Raw genomic sequence first — 14,500 nt, forward strand, 5'->3', positions numbered from 1 at the left:
GCCTCTAGCTTCTCTGGGCCTAATCTACAAATTATTAAAAAAAAAAAAAAAGAAAAGAAAATAATACTTCTGGGCTGGCACATTGGCTCAACTGTCTCTTCCTCCACCTCCAAGTATGGTATTGTATTTGGGCACCAGTTCATGTCCCAGCTGCTCCACTTCTCACCTGGCTCCCTGCCTGTGGCCTAGGAAACGAGGACGGCCCAAAGCCTTGGGACCCTGCACCCACGTGGGAGGCCCAGGTGAGGCTTCAGATCAGCTCAGCGCTGGCCGTTGCAGCCATCTGGGGAATGAACCAGCGGATGGAAACATCTTTGTCTCTCCTTCTCACTCTGTAAACTTGCCTTTCAGATTAGAAACAAAATTTTTTAAAAGTAATAATCCTTCTCCAGAAGGTCACTCTGAAGGTGCAGGCTGAATGTGTGTGATGGTAGGAGTGTCTGTTCCCTCGGGGTTCATGCTGAGGCGTGAGGAGGCCTGGATCTCGGGAGGTGGTGGGTCACAGGTGGGATTAGTGCCCATCAGACAGGCCCCCGTGGGGGCAGCGCAGGGGGACAAGACTGTGCCCACAGCACATGACACGTGCCCCAGACATTAGCTTCTCCCCATCCCGTCAGAACGTGTACAAACTGACTGGACTTACCAGGAGGCAACACGTTAGTCCATCTCTCTCAATGTGTATAGAGGAGGGCAGCCTCCCTTGGCTGGTTACACCAAAGCCAATAGCTGGAGTGGAAGCAGAGCAGCTGGAATCTGAACTGATGCCCATAGGAGGTCCTAGCACATGCAAGGCAGGGACTTGAACCACTGGGCTACTGCACTGGGCCCATCCGTCACTATAATTTCTGATTTTTCATATTATCTCTTAAAGTTATGAGAACATTCAATTTTCATATAAGTTGACATTTTCTGTTTTAGCAGTTCTAGAACTTTATTTTGGTTAATCAGTATTCCACTGTGTTATTTTAGCCTAATTTAATTTAAGTCGGTTACATTCCTTTTACTGTTATAAATAGTGCTTTAGTTGATACCTTTTTGTGGTGTCTTCTTTTGAATTATTTCCTAGAATAAGTTTCCTTAAATGGAGTTACAGTATCAAAGAGTAAAGCATCCAGGGCCTTCAGCCCGGGCATCCCACTTGGGCACTGGTTCAAGCCCTGGTTATTCCACTTTCAATCCTGAGGAGACATGGAAGAGAGCCTGTGTGAAGGGCCTTGCTTGGGCGACAGAAGCAAGAAACAAACGGAAGCCACACCTCCTGTCTTGTGGCTAGTGTTCCAGGCCTCCTTTCTGTCTCTCCTGTCTCTAACGAGACATCTGACAATGGACTGCTCTGCTGTCTGCTCGGCCCTCTCCCCTCTAGGCCTCCAGCACGTGAACGTGGCACATTCAGTCTGTCTCATTTTAGGCATCTGACACACGGGAGTTGGGGACCAAACTGCACAAAGCATTTCGTGAGATCACCCAGCAGCGACTGCATCACCGTTGTTCCTGTGACAGGAAGCAGGTAAATATCAAGGTATTTGATATTTGCACTTGAGTGCAAAGCATTCACTTTGATATGTAAGCGTTCTGAATCCAGCATGAGTGTGCAAGTGCTTTGGATCCAGTCTTTCAGCAAGGAAGCCTGTGGTTTAGAAAACCCATAGAACACATGGTGTTACAAAGCAGTAAATGAGGAAGCTGAGAGTCAAAATCCCAACCATTTGTTCATGGCTCATTGCTGCCAAGAAACTGTGTGAGCTTGCAGGCCAGACAGCCTGTGTGACCCTTAGCACTGATGAGCCCCAATTCTCATGGATCAAGGCCCAAGTCTGGCTATCTCACAGGTGGCTCCAGGTGATGAAGTGGGTGGTTACCTTAATTGCCGGACCGGAGAGCCAGGCATGGGCTGTCCAGCCGAGATAGGTAGGGACTGTGTGGTATTTCCCCTCACCCTGCAGGCTATTGTGATTTGCCACTTCTCAAGCTATTGTAGACTGCCGCTGTAAAAAGCCTGTGAGCGTGCTGTTCCGGGCCGTGCACTCCGGTAAGGGGTGTTGGTCCCGGCTGCCCGGTTGGTCAGTCGGCTGCCTGCTCTCAACCAAGAACCCAAGATCCGACATGCTGAGCTTGAACAAACCATCCTTGTGCCCTTGTAGCGACTCCAGACTCCTGGTGATTTCTGGGGATCTCAAAATCTGGACACAACATTAAGAGCGTAATTAGGTGTGGCTTGAATTCCAGTTCTGCCACTAGCTGTTTGTTGGCATTCATATTACAATTTCTTTAACATTTGAAAGCCATGTTTTTGTTTTAATATTTAATCATTTATTTATTTGAAAGTCATTTATTTACACAGAAAGAGTGGGGGAGAGACAGAAATTGTTTGTTGTCAGAATTGTTCCCCAAATGGCCACTAAAGCTGGGGCTGGGCTGGGACCTGGGCCAGAAGGAAGCCAGGAACTCGGAGGGAATCCTAGTCTCTCACATAGATGGCAGGACCCCAAAGCATCTTTCACTGCCTTTCCAGGAGCATTAGTGGGGAACTTGGACTGGAAGCAGAGCAGGCCAGACTCACACTGGCACTCCAGGGTGGGCTGCTGGCATAGCAAGTGGTGGTTCCCTCAGCTTCTGCATCAGTGATGTAATGGAGTCCTACAGTGGCTTTCGTGAGGTTTGATAAGATAAGGTCTGCAAAGGGTCAAGCAATGCAGATGCTGTGGTGAGGCTCTGTCTACCTTTTGCTTGCTGAGATCTGGAGTTGAACTGAAGGAGTCTTCCCTCAAGGAGGTCAAACCACATTAGCTGATTTGGCGCTGGTCTCTAACAATGAAGGAAAATGCTGTGTGTCTCCAGATTCCATGTGGAGCTGGGAACAGTGGGGCTGCTGCAGTCCACGCTCTGACCCTCTGGTCCTGTCCGTCCTGTCCAACAAAGCGTAAAAGCAAAAGGGAGACCCAAGGTTCCAACCCTGGGGATAATTGTGCAGCATCACAAGGTGCAAGGGTATTTATAGGAATACAGACACCCAGCACTCGGCAAGAGACACCAGCACTCAGTAAGGGACACAGAGACACCCAGCACTCGGCACTCAGCAAGGCAAGGGACGCAGAGACACCAGCACTCGGCACTCAGCATGGCAAGGGACGCAGACACCAGCACTCGGCACTCAGCATGTCAAGGGACGCAGAGACACCAGCACTCGGCAAGGGACGCAGAGACACCCAGCACTCGGCAAGGGACGCAGAGACACCCAGCACTCGGCAAGAGACACCCAGCACTCAGCACTCAGCAAGGCAAGGGACGCAAAGCCACCCAGCACTCGGCAAGGGACACAGAGACACCCAGCACTCGGCAAGAGGTGCAGAGACACCAGCACTCGGCAAGAGGTGCAGCGCCTTGCGGCCAGCAGCAGGGAAAACAAGGGACAGTGAGAGAAAACCGACTTGACAAATGGACTTACAATGTTATCTTAATATGTTACAGTTTTTTATTGTAACGTGGCCATTTTGTGAGGATGGGGAATTATATGTCAAAACAATGTTCTGTCTAACATGGTTCTTTTTTTGTTTTTTGAGAAATTACCATCATTACCACCATTCTGATACTCAGAATTTCTTTTAGTGTTGCAAGACTAACGTGGTAAACATAAAATTCCTACATTTATTGAAAATTATGTACACTCAGTGGAAAGCAAAAAGCCGTTAATGACTGTTTCTTTGAGGAAGATGTGGAAGTAACACAAGCAAGCACTGACATGCTGGGTTAACGCAGTCAGAGCAACTTAATTGGCATTCCTGGGCCCTGTGCAGTGGCCTAGCGGCTGAAATCCTGGCACTGGGATCCCATATGGGCACCGCTTCTAATCCAGCAGCCCCGCTTCCCATACAGCTCCCTGCTTGTGGCCTGGGAAGGAAGTCGAGGTCGAGGACAACCCAGGGCCTTGGGACCCTGTGCCTGCATGGGAGACCTGGAAGAGGCTCTAGGCTTCAGATGGGCACACAGCTCTGGCTGTTGCGGCCAATTGGGGAGTGAATCAACAGATGGAAGATCTTCTTCTCTGTCTCTCCTCCTCTCTATATGTCTGGCTTTGCAATGAAAATAAATCTTTTTTTTTTAAATTTATTTTTATTATTTTTTTTTATTGGAAAGGCGGATATACAGAGAGGAGAGACAGAGAGGAAGATCTTCCGTCCGATGATTTACTCCCCAAGTGAGCGCAACGGCCGATGCTATGCCGATCCGAAGCCAGGAGCCTCTTCCGGGTCTCCCACTCGGGTGCAGGGTCCCAAAGCTTTGGGCCGTCCTTGACTGCTTTCCCAGGCCACAGGCAGGGAGCTGGAAGGGAAGCGGGGCTGCTGGGATTAGAACTGGCACCCATATGGGATCCTGGGCGTGCAAGGCAAGGAGGACCTTAACCACTGCGCCACCGCGCTGGGTCTGCCAATATATATTTTTAAAGATTTATTTTCGGACCTGGCGCAGTGGCGCAAGTGGTTAAGATCCTCACCTAGCACGCCCAGGATCCCATATGGGCGCCGGTTCTAATCCCGGCAGCCCCGCTTCCCTTCCAGCTCCCTGCCTGTGACCCGGGAAAGCAGTCAAGGACGGCCCAAAGCTTTGGGACCCTGCACCCACGTGGGAGACCCGGAAGAGGCTCCTGGCTTCGGATTGGCATAGTATCGGCCATTGCGCTCACTTGGGGAGTGAATCATTGGACGGAGGATCTTCCTCTCTGTCTCTCCTCTCTGTATATCCGCCTTTCCAATAATAAATATATATATATATATAGGCTTTCCTTTTGGGGCTGAGTGGAGGAACTATTTTTTTAAAAAACAACACTTTTTATGTATAGTGTTGTACGCCCGCTGTCCTGTCTTTCCGAAGCAGAGGGGTGGGTGGGGCTGTGAACGCTCCCACCCCACAGAACGTGATCAGTGCAACAGAAACATACCTGCTTGGAGCTCAGCAACCGGCCAGGGATGGATTCTGTCAAGGCAGTCAGTTGGTTCATCCTGCACAGTACTCTAAGCTATTCACACAGGTAACACTTCACAAATTGTTTTACTTGAGAGACAGAGTTACAGGTTGATAGGTAAGTTGGAGCAACATCTTTATATTAAGGGGAAACAATTCTACGTACAGTTCTTCAGTCAGAATGCCTTTACAAGAATGAAATACATGTTTTCTCCCCTTAAGATTTACTTATTTTTAAAGATTTATTTTTATTGAAGAAGCAGGTGTACAGAGATGAGAGATAGAAAGACCCACCCTCTGCTGATTCACTCCCCAAGTGGCAGCAATGGCCAGAGTGAGCTGATCCAAATCCAGGAGCCAAGAGCATCTTCTGGGTCTCCCACAAGGGCCACACACACACACACACACACACACACACACACACACACACACACGACAGTTTGTCAGTTATATTACAATAGCATTGTTAACAAAATTCTGGACTCTGTGTCCGACACAACCACAGGGCCTTTAGCTCCTGCTCATCTTTCTCCCTCTCTACCTTCACCTGCTGACTTGGATGAGCGGATTTGGGGTGTCCCAGCACCCTAAAAGGGTCATGCCATCCCGTGGGTGTGGCCACTGTCTTGCTTGGTGTATCTTGGAGGGCCGGCCGGCAGGAGCACTCCTGTGGGTGCCCCGGGCTGTGTGCACCTTCCAGGAAGCAGTTCCCTGGAGTGTCTCAGCTGGCTCACTGCGATCCTCTCCCTAGGTCGCCCTGGGCTTGGGAGCCTGGTGCCCACACACTGAGCAAACCAAGCCACATGCACTGTGTGGGTTTCCCTGTGAGAAACTGCCATTGCCATGACAAAACAACACATTGGTTCTGGAGTCTGAAGTCAAAATCCTGGGGCTGGCAGGGTTTCCTTCAAAGGCGTTAGGGGAAAATCCTTCCTTGCTTCTTCCAGGTTCTGGTGGGCAGCGTTCCTTGAATTGCAGTTTTACAATTTCATCTTTGGCCCTTCCCCATGTATCTTTCAAACATCCCTCTGCCCCTTAAGGACACCGGCAATTGGAATAAGAGCTCACCCTAACTCCAGGTTCCATCACTGCATCTGCATCCACAGGTGCTGGGGGTTTGCACAATCAACTTACTGTAGTCAGCCACATCTTCAACTGCTTTAAGGTTTATTTGTATTTGAAAGGCAGGGTTACAGAGGGAGAGGGAAAAAGAGATTCCATCCTCTGGGTCTCACTCCCAAGTGGCCACAAAGGCTGGGCTGGGCCAGACGGAAGCCAGGGGCTGGGTTCAAGGACTTGGGCCATTTCCGCTCTCCCAGTGCACGAACGGATAGCTGGGTCAGAAGAGAAGCAGCTGGGACTCAAATTGGTGCCCATATGGGATGCTGCTGTCACTGGTGGTGGCTTTTTTAAAAAACGATTTTAATATTGTTTACACCATTGAGAGGGATACATGCCCGCGTGAAGTCTGATTAGTGTGGGGAGGGTTGAGGTGTGGAACAGTCGATGGGATGTTCAACTTTTCTTTCGCGGGGTGAGGGGAGGAAATGAGGAAGGAAGCACTGCTTGTTGTCCATCTGTGTCAGTGGTAGCCGCTTTCGTTGCCGGCCTCCACATCCTTAGTCTTCTGATAGGTTTAGGGGAAGTCACGTGCCATTACAGTACCCAGGATCTAGTGTGTGTTGGGGGCGCGGGGAAGGAGTGTCTCTTCAGCCTGTTTAGTGCTTTGCTCAAGCTTCTCTGACATCCCAGTGAGATCTCAAAACTAACAACCTGACCTCTTATGCCCAGTCCTTTGGATACCGTGATGGTCCATGGCCTCAGGGCTATTCTAGCCTAGATACCTTGGCAGATGGCTCATGACCTCAGGGTCTTAGCAGTGGTCATAGGTCTTGGAAGGAAATCTTGTACCAGCATTTCAGTGTCCTTAAAGATGGTTCTGGCTAGGTTAGTTTTGCAGGTGAAGAATTGGGGATAGAGAACTTTCAGAACGTGCCCAGTGGCACACAGCCACTAAATAGTGAGGTGGCGATTTGCATTGAGACCCCCTGGCCCCTGAGCAAACAGTGTTGACCAGGAGGCCCACATGGCCGGCCCAGGGATGCCCAGGAGAGCCCAGGCTTCTCTCAGGGTCTCTACAGCTTCCCTTGGTGATTGCTAGTGGCACAAGAGCGGCACCCAGTGGCTTAAGCTGAAAACTACAAGATTGAGGGTGACAAGTCAGATACTGCTCCTCGGGAATGCATATTTGATGTTTGTGGAGATATTCAGGGAAGGATGTGCAGAAGTAGAGATGTAAGCCCGGGGATGTGAGCAGGCTGTGGCCCGGGAAGGGGTCAGGGGGTGGGGGGACAGTGAGTGGGAAGTCAGAGGAGGGGACAGCCTTGTGAGGTCACCAGCCACAATCTTGCCCGTGTGGTCTCACGCTCACACTTTTGCAAAACTCAACTGGAACTCCCCATTTCTTAGCAGCTGACCCCAGAAGAGGCATCAGCCCAGGACACCGAGGCTGCCCGTGAGCATGTCAGCGCTGACCACACTGAGGGTAAGGCCTTCCCAGTGGGGCAGCTCCGGCTCCACCCCAGAACTCCCTGGCTTCAGCAGCCACAGCCATATGCTGGGACCCTGAGCTCCCATGAGCCATGTCGGCCTGCATCGCCCCCCACAAGTTCATGAGCACACATGACTAGTACCGTTTGTGCAGTTTCAGAAAAGGGTACATGTTGGGGCAAAATGGGTATGTGTGCTGGGGTGACAGGCAGGTTCAGTGCCTGGATTCCCGTGGGCCCTTCTCTCCCTCACACTGTTGACTCCAGCTGTTCCCCCACAATATATTACTCCATTCTGCTCCTGAGCTGGCCCTGCCTGGAGTCAGATACTCCAAATCTGCATGGGGGTGTCTGGAGTTGATAACTGCACCATACAATGTCCCCACACATGTCCCTCCTCTCAGCAGTTCAGGACCCACGGGTGCCAGGCCCTGCCCAGAGCTCTCCTCCTCACCTCTGTGCTCAGAAACAACGCCCTGACATGGAGGACTGTGGCTCTCCTCTCACAGCAGAGCAAGGCAGGCCGGGGGTGTCCCAGCACTCCCCCAGGACCACAGACAGGCCTCCACAGGGCGGGGCTGCACGGAGATGGGTTCCTGAATCCTCCATCCCTGGAGCCATCTTTTCATGTGTTGTGGGGCACTGTTGCTACAGTGAAGGCTTTGCATAAAGCAAAATGCTATTTTTGTAAAATCAGATTTAAGCATGTAAGTATACCACTTACAATTCCATATTTACGTATTGAGGAGATTCAGGCAGCTGAGGACCCTGGCCTCGAGAGGCCCACTGACCACACCTGGGTTCCGGGTGGCCTCATTGCCCAGTTGCCTCCCCTGGCCTCCCTGAGGGCTGCTCTGGCCCCTGACCCCTTGCCCCCCACCCCCAGAGGCCTGGCCTGCCCTCACCAAAGCCCTGTGGGTGTCCCAGGCCCTGAGGTCACCCCTGATAGTCATGGCAGCACATTCCTCTGTGCCCAAACTCTGCACTGGCCTTGCTCCCTACACACAGCGACGCCGTTCGGGGCCCCCTAGTGCATTCCTTCACCACCAGGCACCAAGGCTACCCGACCGGGCACAGGACATCAACTAGGCTACCCGGCCGGGCATAGGATATCACCTAAGTTACCCAGCCAGGCACAGAAAGTCACCTAAGTTACCTGTCTGGGCACAGGATATCACCTAAGTTACCTGTCTGGGACATCCCCCAGGTTACCTGACCATGCATGGGACATCACCTAGGTTACCTAGGATGGCGCTCTAGCCTGCACACAAAGGGCTTTGCAGACTTAGCACGGATTCCTCTTGGCCCCCGTGTCTGAAGTGGCCCAGCAGGCGTCTCGGGGAGCCCGCAGCTGCTCCAGCCCCGCTTCCCTGGCAGCTGAGCGGCTCCCGGAGAAGACTCAGGAATCTAGCTCCCCTGGACAGGCTGGCTAACCTGGGTCATGTCGGCCAGTTCCACTTAACTTTCAGTTTGCACGGGACTCGGCTAACAGGGCCTCTGCACACAGAGACAGTGGGCGGGTCAGGGTCGGCACCCCGGGAACCCTGCCCCCTGCCTGGTCGGGGTCGGCACCCCGGGACTCCCTGCCCCCTGCCGGGTCGGGGACGGCACCCCAGGAACCCCTGCCCCCTGCCGGGTCGGGGACGGCACCCCGGGACCCCCTGCCCCCTGCCTGGTCGTGGTCGGCACCCCGGGACCCCCGTCCGGGCACGGGGTGAGTGGGCCTGTTTCCTCCCAGCGGCCGGCGCGCCCTCCGCAAGCAAGAGGCGCAAGGAGGACGAGAGGCCAGCCCCCCGGCCAGCCCGGGCCCCGAGCCCGCCCGCGGCCCCCGGCGTGTGGGGCGGCCTGGAGGTAACGGGGAGGCCGCGGGCGGGCCGGGCAGCGGCGGGCGCGGGGCTCACGGCCGGGCCCCGTCCCGCAGGACGCGCTGTGGCTGCAGGAGGTCTCCAACCTGTCCGAGTGGCTGCGCCCCGGCCCGGCGCCCCGCGCGGCCGCCTCCCCGCCCGCCCGCGGCCCCCAATAAAGCTCTGTGTCCACGCGCGTCTCCTCCGTGACGGGCGGGGCGGGGCCGTGACGTCGCCGGCGCGCCGCGGGTCGCGTCACTGGTGCGCGCCGCGAGTCCGGGCGCCATGGCGGCGCTGGGCGGGGACGGGCTGCGCCTGCTGTCGGTGTCGCGGCCGGAGCGGCGGCTGGAGCGGCAGCCCGAGGCGGCGGCGCTGGCGGGCCCCGGGCTGTGCTGCTGGGTGTCGGTGTTCTCCTGCCTCAGCCTGGCCTGCTCCTACGTGGGCAGCCTGTATGTCTGGAAGAGCGAACTGCCCAGGTGAGGGCACGGCGGCGGGCGGGGCGGGGCCGGGGGCGGGGCCTGGCGGCGGGGGGCGGGGCCTGGCGGCGGGGGGCGGGGCCTGGGCGATGAGCGGAGGGGCGGGGCCGCATCCCTGACCCCCGCCGACCCTGCAGGGACCACCCGGCCGTCATCAAGCGGCGCTTCACCAGCGTCCTGGTGGTGTCCAGCCTGTCGCCTCTGTGCGTGCTGCTCTGGCGGGAGCTGACGGGCATCCAGGTGCGGAAGGGCGGGCAGGGGGTGCGGGGCAGCGCTTGGGGGGTGCCAGGGATGGAGCCAGGCTGATGCCCCCTTTCCTGTGGCTCAGCCAGGCACACCCCTGCTCACCCTGATGGGCGTCCGGCTGGAGGGCATCTTTCCCGCAGCACTGCTGCCCCTGCTACTGACCATGGTGAGCGGCCTGCCCACTCCCTGCTTGGGCCTGGTTGGTGGGAGGGAAGCAGGACATGCGTGCTGTGGCCCCTGGCCCTTGACGAGACACCCGGACTGAGGCCCAAGAGCTTCCCGTCTCTCAAGGCTGGCCCAGGCCAGAAGTTTGGGTGAAGGCCACGGCCTGTGGTGGACGTTCTCGTCCCCATCCCATTTCTGCCCCAGATCCTGTTCTTGGGCCCGCTGATGCAGCTGACGATGGACTGCCCCTGTGACCTGGCAGCAGGGCTAAGGGTCGTCATGGGTGAGTCGGGGACACTGGGGCAGTGGTGCAGGTAGCCCAGGGTGCTACCCCGGTGATCAGGGGATCACCGTGATCTGTTGAGTCTGGAGCCATGCCGTTTCCCTTGGTACATCTCGTCTGTCCGGCGGGACCTGTGGCTGGTGACCTCTCAGTGGTTCCTGCCCATAGGGTGTCCTCGCCCTGCTTGAAGGAACCTCAGAGCAGTGCTCCCTGCTTCCCACAGGTTGGGGCTAAGTGTCCATGGCAGTGGCGTCCCGTGGGGCTCCTCCCTGTAGGTCCAAGCACTGTCTCTGTGGATTCTAAGAGTGTGGCCGCCGTCTCCCCTTATGCCAGTTGTCTGGAGCCTTGGCCCCCAGGAGCCCGTGGCCAGGCTAGGTTGTGGGGAGCGGCCTGGGAGCCTCCGGTTCAACAGGTCACCCTTAGCGTGTCCCGCCCCTCAGCTCCCCGCGCCTGGGCCCGCTGCCTCACAGACCTGCGCTGGCTGCGCAACCAGGTGATTGCCCCACTGACGGAGGAGCTGGTCTTCCGGGCTTGCATGCTGCCCATGCTGGCGCCCTGCACGGGCCTGGGCCCCGCCGTGCTCACCTGCCCACTCTTCTTCGGGGTTGGTGAGTCCGCCCAGCCCGCCCCTGTGGGCTCTTGGTGTCTGGGTGGGCCTGCGGGGAGGCAGTGCGGGGGGACAGCTGACATGTCCTGACCCCCTCAGCCCACTTCCACCACATCATCGAGCAGCTGCGCTTCCGCCAGAGTAGCGTGGGGAGCATCTTCCTGTCTGCAGGTGAGTCCTGGGACGCCCCACCTGCTGCAGGGAGAGTGGGGGCTCTAGACTTGCAGGAGCCGGGGCGCAGAGCAGCCAGACACAGGGGTCTCTGTGCTGCCCCCACGGGACAGGACTGTCACTCCTGCCTTTCTTCCCCAGCCTTCCAGTTCTCCTACACGGCCGTCTTCGGTGCCTACACCGCCTTCCTCTTCATCCGCACAGGTTGGTGCTGGGGCATCGGGAGCCACGGGAACGGATGGAGGAGGGGCAGCAGGTGTCCTCTGCCCTCAGCCGGGGAGGGGAGGAGGCAGAGACTGGTGTGCGGGTGCGGGTGTCTGGGTGCGGCAGGGGAGGCTCGGCCTCCTGCAAGAGGCGGGCCAGGCCCCGGAAGGTGGCAGGTGCTCCCTCAGCCACCCTGTCTCCCCCAGGACACCTCATCGGGCCTGTTCTCTGCCACTCCTTCTGCAACTACATGGGCTTCCCGGCCGTATGCGCAGCCCTGGAACACCCACAGAGGTGGCTGCTGCTGGCAGGCTATGCCCTGGGTGTGGGGCTCTTCCTGCTCCTGCTACAGCCTCTCACGGACCCCAAGCTCTACGGCAGCCTGCCCCTGTGTGTGCTGCTGCAGCGGGCGGGGAGCACAGAGCTCCCCCTGTGCTCCTGACACCTCCTGCGTGCACCCACGGACTCGGGCTCCTCAGCCCCTCTGCAGCGCGGGTACTGCAGGGAGGGCCGGCTGGGCTCCCCAAGATCTCAGGAATTTTTATAGGGGACTGAAGCCAGAGCTAGTTCATCCCAGGGACCAAGGGAAGGAGCAGAGATTCCCCCAGGGTAGCCCCTCCGCAGCAGGGTTGGGGGGCCGCGGCTGGGCCAGGAGCCAGCACCCCCGCGGCCTGCCGCCCCTCTGCATCTGTAACACAGCTGCTTGGGTTGGTTTTTGATTTTTGTTTGTTTAATTTATAAACCCCTTCCCTCGCTTCCCAGGGTTTTCTCATTGTCGTTTTGCATCAGGACTTTGTATTGGGATATTAAAGAGATTTAACTTGGGTAACACGGCCTCAGGTCCTTGGCAGTCAGTCCACTTGGGATCTGGGGTGTGGACTCCAGCTGGAGTCCCAGCCACACGTCAGGATGTGGGGACAAGGTTTGTGCCTGTGCTTTGCTGCAGGGTCAGGTGGGACAGTGACCTGACATGGCCCAGTGCTGGCGACTCCAGCCAGTGTCCTGGAACATGGAAGTATGGCTAACGGGGCTTCCACCAAGCCCCCCTGAGTGCATGAGCCTTGGCTGACAAGGACCCAGGGACTCATCCTGGGGACCTGGGACACGGGTTGCTGCCCTGAGAGGAGCTACTCTGCCAGGCAGTGCAGCCAGCTGGGCATCTCAGAACCCACCTGGTCCTGCCTACCTGCTCTCGGCCTGCTGTGGCTCCCGTAGCCCGGGAGCCCACACTTGTGTTTCTGAGTTTGGAAAGGATGCTCAGGTCACTCCCTGTGGTGGCCCGGGTGGCCTGAAAGCTCCACACCCCACTCTCGAAAGATCCCCAGCCTGTGCAGTGCGGTGGGCATGGGACCCATGGGGTCTTGTCCACAGAGGGCAAGGCCGGGGCTCACTGTGACAGGCCAATCTCAAAAGGAGAGCACCAATGCCTGCCCCCTCTCCCCCAGAGTTCACACCAGAGCAGGAACCCAAGCACCGAGAAGGGCCCAGGCCTGAGGGTTGGCTCTGGAGTTCCAGAGGCCAGGACCCGTGATCCCCAGCCCTGCACCCTTCCTGGCCTCCCACCATCCCACACTTCCCAGTCAATCACTTTCTGCTCTTGCCTGGAGGGAGGGGAGGCTGGCCTGGGCTAAGGCAGTATGGCAGGCTGGGAGGCGTGGCTGCTCACGGCCCAGGGGTGGCGAGCACTTTCTGGTGCGAATGTCCTGTGGCAGCTGCATCCTTGAGGTCACAGGTATTACTGCCCTCGCGGGGGGAGAAGAGCTCACCCGCCTCCTGCTTGGGGCCCGGCGGGCGGGGGGATGCTGTTGAGGCAGCCTTGCCCCCCTACTGAGCAGCAGGGCCAGGGGCCAGGGCAGCTGCAAAGAACCAAGTAGCTGCAAGGACCCAGCCTGGTAGGCAGGGCAAGCCGACTTTATTGAGCAAATGTCCCGGGACCTGGGCAGGGGCCTCCCCTACCTGTGTCCTAGGACCCCTCCCCCATGCCAGGCTTGCCCGCAGGAGGAGGGTCCTCATTTGGCAAGAGATGATGTGAGTAGCTGTCGGCCAGCGAGAGGGCCCTGCGGGCAGGTCTCCTCGGGTCCCACGAGGGCAGTGTGCGGGGCCAGCCCTTCTGCTGGCCTGGGCCTGCCCAGGGCGCTCAGCTGCTGTCAAGATGGGATCACCAGGCTGCGGGTGCTGGGCGAGCTCACTCGATCTCCAGGATGAGGTCGTCACCTTCCAGCGTCATGTCCTTGGTCACGTGCACCTTGCGCACGGTGCCCTCCACGGGTGAGGTCACCACAGTCTCCATCTTCATGGCACTGAGCACGCAAAGGGGCTGGCCCTTGGCCACCCGTGCCCCAGCGGCCACCTTGATGTCAATCACCTTCCCCGGCATGGGCGCCCCGATCTGCCCCTTCACGTCCTTGAGGGCTTTGGGGTGGAAGTGCATCTCCTGCAGGCGGGAGGAGGGCCGTGAGGCACCACGCTTGGCCTGTGCCCGCCTCCCACCGGCCCCAGGGAGCCCACCTTCATGGCCTGTGTGTCCTTGACCAGGATGGAGCGCAGCTGCCCGTTGAGCTCGAAGAACACCTGCCTCTGCCCGGCCCGGTTCAGGTCGCTCACGGCCAGGGCCTTGATGTGCAGCGTCTTGCCCCGCTCCAGCTCCACCTGCAGATGGCGGGAGCTCAGAACCGGCCCTGCGCACCGTGGGGGAGCTGGGGGACATGTGATGACCCCGCACCACTGACCTCAAACTCCTCTGCAATCTTGGGTCCCTGCAGGAAGAGGCGCGTGTTGAGGCTGTCCAGGGGGCCAAAGGTGGCGGTGAAGTCCTTGAACTGGGCGAAGACATCAGGGTACATGGCAGCGGACAGCACATCCTCGGGCGTCACCTCCTCCCCGTGCCGCTCCACCAGTTCCTTCTCCAGTGCCTGCAGGTCCAGCGGTGGGAGGGAGGCTCCGGGGCGCCCCTCAACCCTCGGCAGGTCCTTCAGCACCTGCGGGCAGAGCCAAGG

General features: G+C 57.6%; 3 protein-coding genes across 5 annotated transcripts in view; 2 read left to right on the forward strand and 1 right to left on the reverse strand.

Moving 5' to 3' along the window:
- Positions 1-9,531, forward strand: part of CUNH11orf80 (chromosome unknown C11orf80 homolog) — an 84,031-nt gene extending 74,500 nt beyond the window's left edge. The window contains exons 11-14 of the mRNA XM_040970805.1: positions 1,409-1,507; positions 7,429-7,504; positions 9,247-9,359; positions 9,430-9,531. Of these exons, the coding sequence (XP_040826739.1) occupies positions 1,409-1,507; positions 7,429-7,504; positions 9,247-9,359; positions 9,430-9,531 (390 nt within the window). The remainder of the gene's footprint in view (positions 1-1,408; positions 1,508-7,428; positions 7,505-9,246; positions 9,360-9,429) is intronic.
- A 79-nt stretch (positions 9,532-9,610) lies between these two features.
- Positions 9,611-12,047, forward strand: RCE1 (Ras converting CAAX endopeptidase 1). Of its 2 annotated transcripts, XM_040970697.1 has the most exons (8): positions 9,611-9,828; positions 9,966-10,068; positions 10,157-10,240; positions 10,444-10,522; positions 10,963-11,130; positions 11,229-11,300; positions 11,442-11,504; positions 11,711-12,047. In XM_040970697.1, exons 1-8 carry the CDS (start codon positions 9,638-9,640, stop codon positions 11,944-11,946), a joined length of 996 nt encoding a protein of 331 aa, XP_040826631.1. In that variant the 5' UTR covers positions 9,611-9,637; the 3' UTR covers positions 11,947-12,047. The 2 variants fall into 2 exon arrangements, with proteins under 2 accessions (XP_040826631.1, XP_040826632.1); XM_040970698.1 differs by lacking the exon at positions 9,611-9,828 and having other exon boundaries at positions 9,972-10,068; positions 10,161-10,240.
- Positions 12,048-13,418: 1,371 nt separating this feature from the next.
- PC (pyruvate carboxylase) overlaps positions 13,419-14,500 on the reverse strand; it is an 88,737-nt gene continuing 87,655 nt past the window's right edge. For both annotated transcript variants that reach the window (XM_040970884.1, XM_040970885.1), the window contains 3 exons: positions 14,234-14,482; positions 14,013-14,153; positions 13,419-13,938 (listed from right to left, as the gene is read on the reverse strand). In XM_040970884.1, the coding sequence (XP_040826818.1) occupies positions 13,690-13,938; positions 14,013-14,153; positions 14,234-14,482 (639 nt within the window). In that variant the 3' untranslated portion in view covers positions 13,419-13,689. The remainder of the gene's footprint in view (positions 13,939-14,012; positions 14,154-14,233; positions 14,483-14,500) is intronic.

Source organism: Ochotona curzoniae, unplaced genomic scaffold, assembly GCF_017591425.1.
Source record: "Ochotona curzoniae isolate NIBS_2020 unplaced genomic scaffold, NIBS_Ocur_1.0 scaffold_4937, whole genome shotgun sequence".
In the NCBI taxonomy this organism is placed as follows: Eukaryota; Metazoa; Chordata; class Mammalia; order Lagomorpha; family Ochotonidae; genus Ochotona; species Ochotona curzoniae.

What these genes read in the sequence shown, in the direction of transcription:
- RCE1 (XM_040970697.1), top strand. Translation starts at nt 9,638, where the DNA reads ATGGCGGCGCTGGGCGGGGACGGGCTGCGCCTGCTGTCGGTGTCGCGG. An exon ending in TGCCCCTGCTACTGACCATG is followed by an intron (nt 10,241 to 10,443) that starts GTGAGCGGCCTG and finishes TTTCTGCCCCAG; the next exon opens with ATCCTGTTCTTGGGCCCGCT. An exon ending in AGGGCTAAGGGTCGTCATGG is followed by an intron (nt 10,523 to 10,962) that starts GTGAGTCGGGGA and finishes CCCGCCCCTCAG; the next exon opens with CTCCCCGCGCCTGGGCCCGC.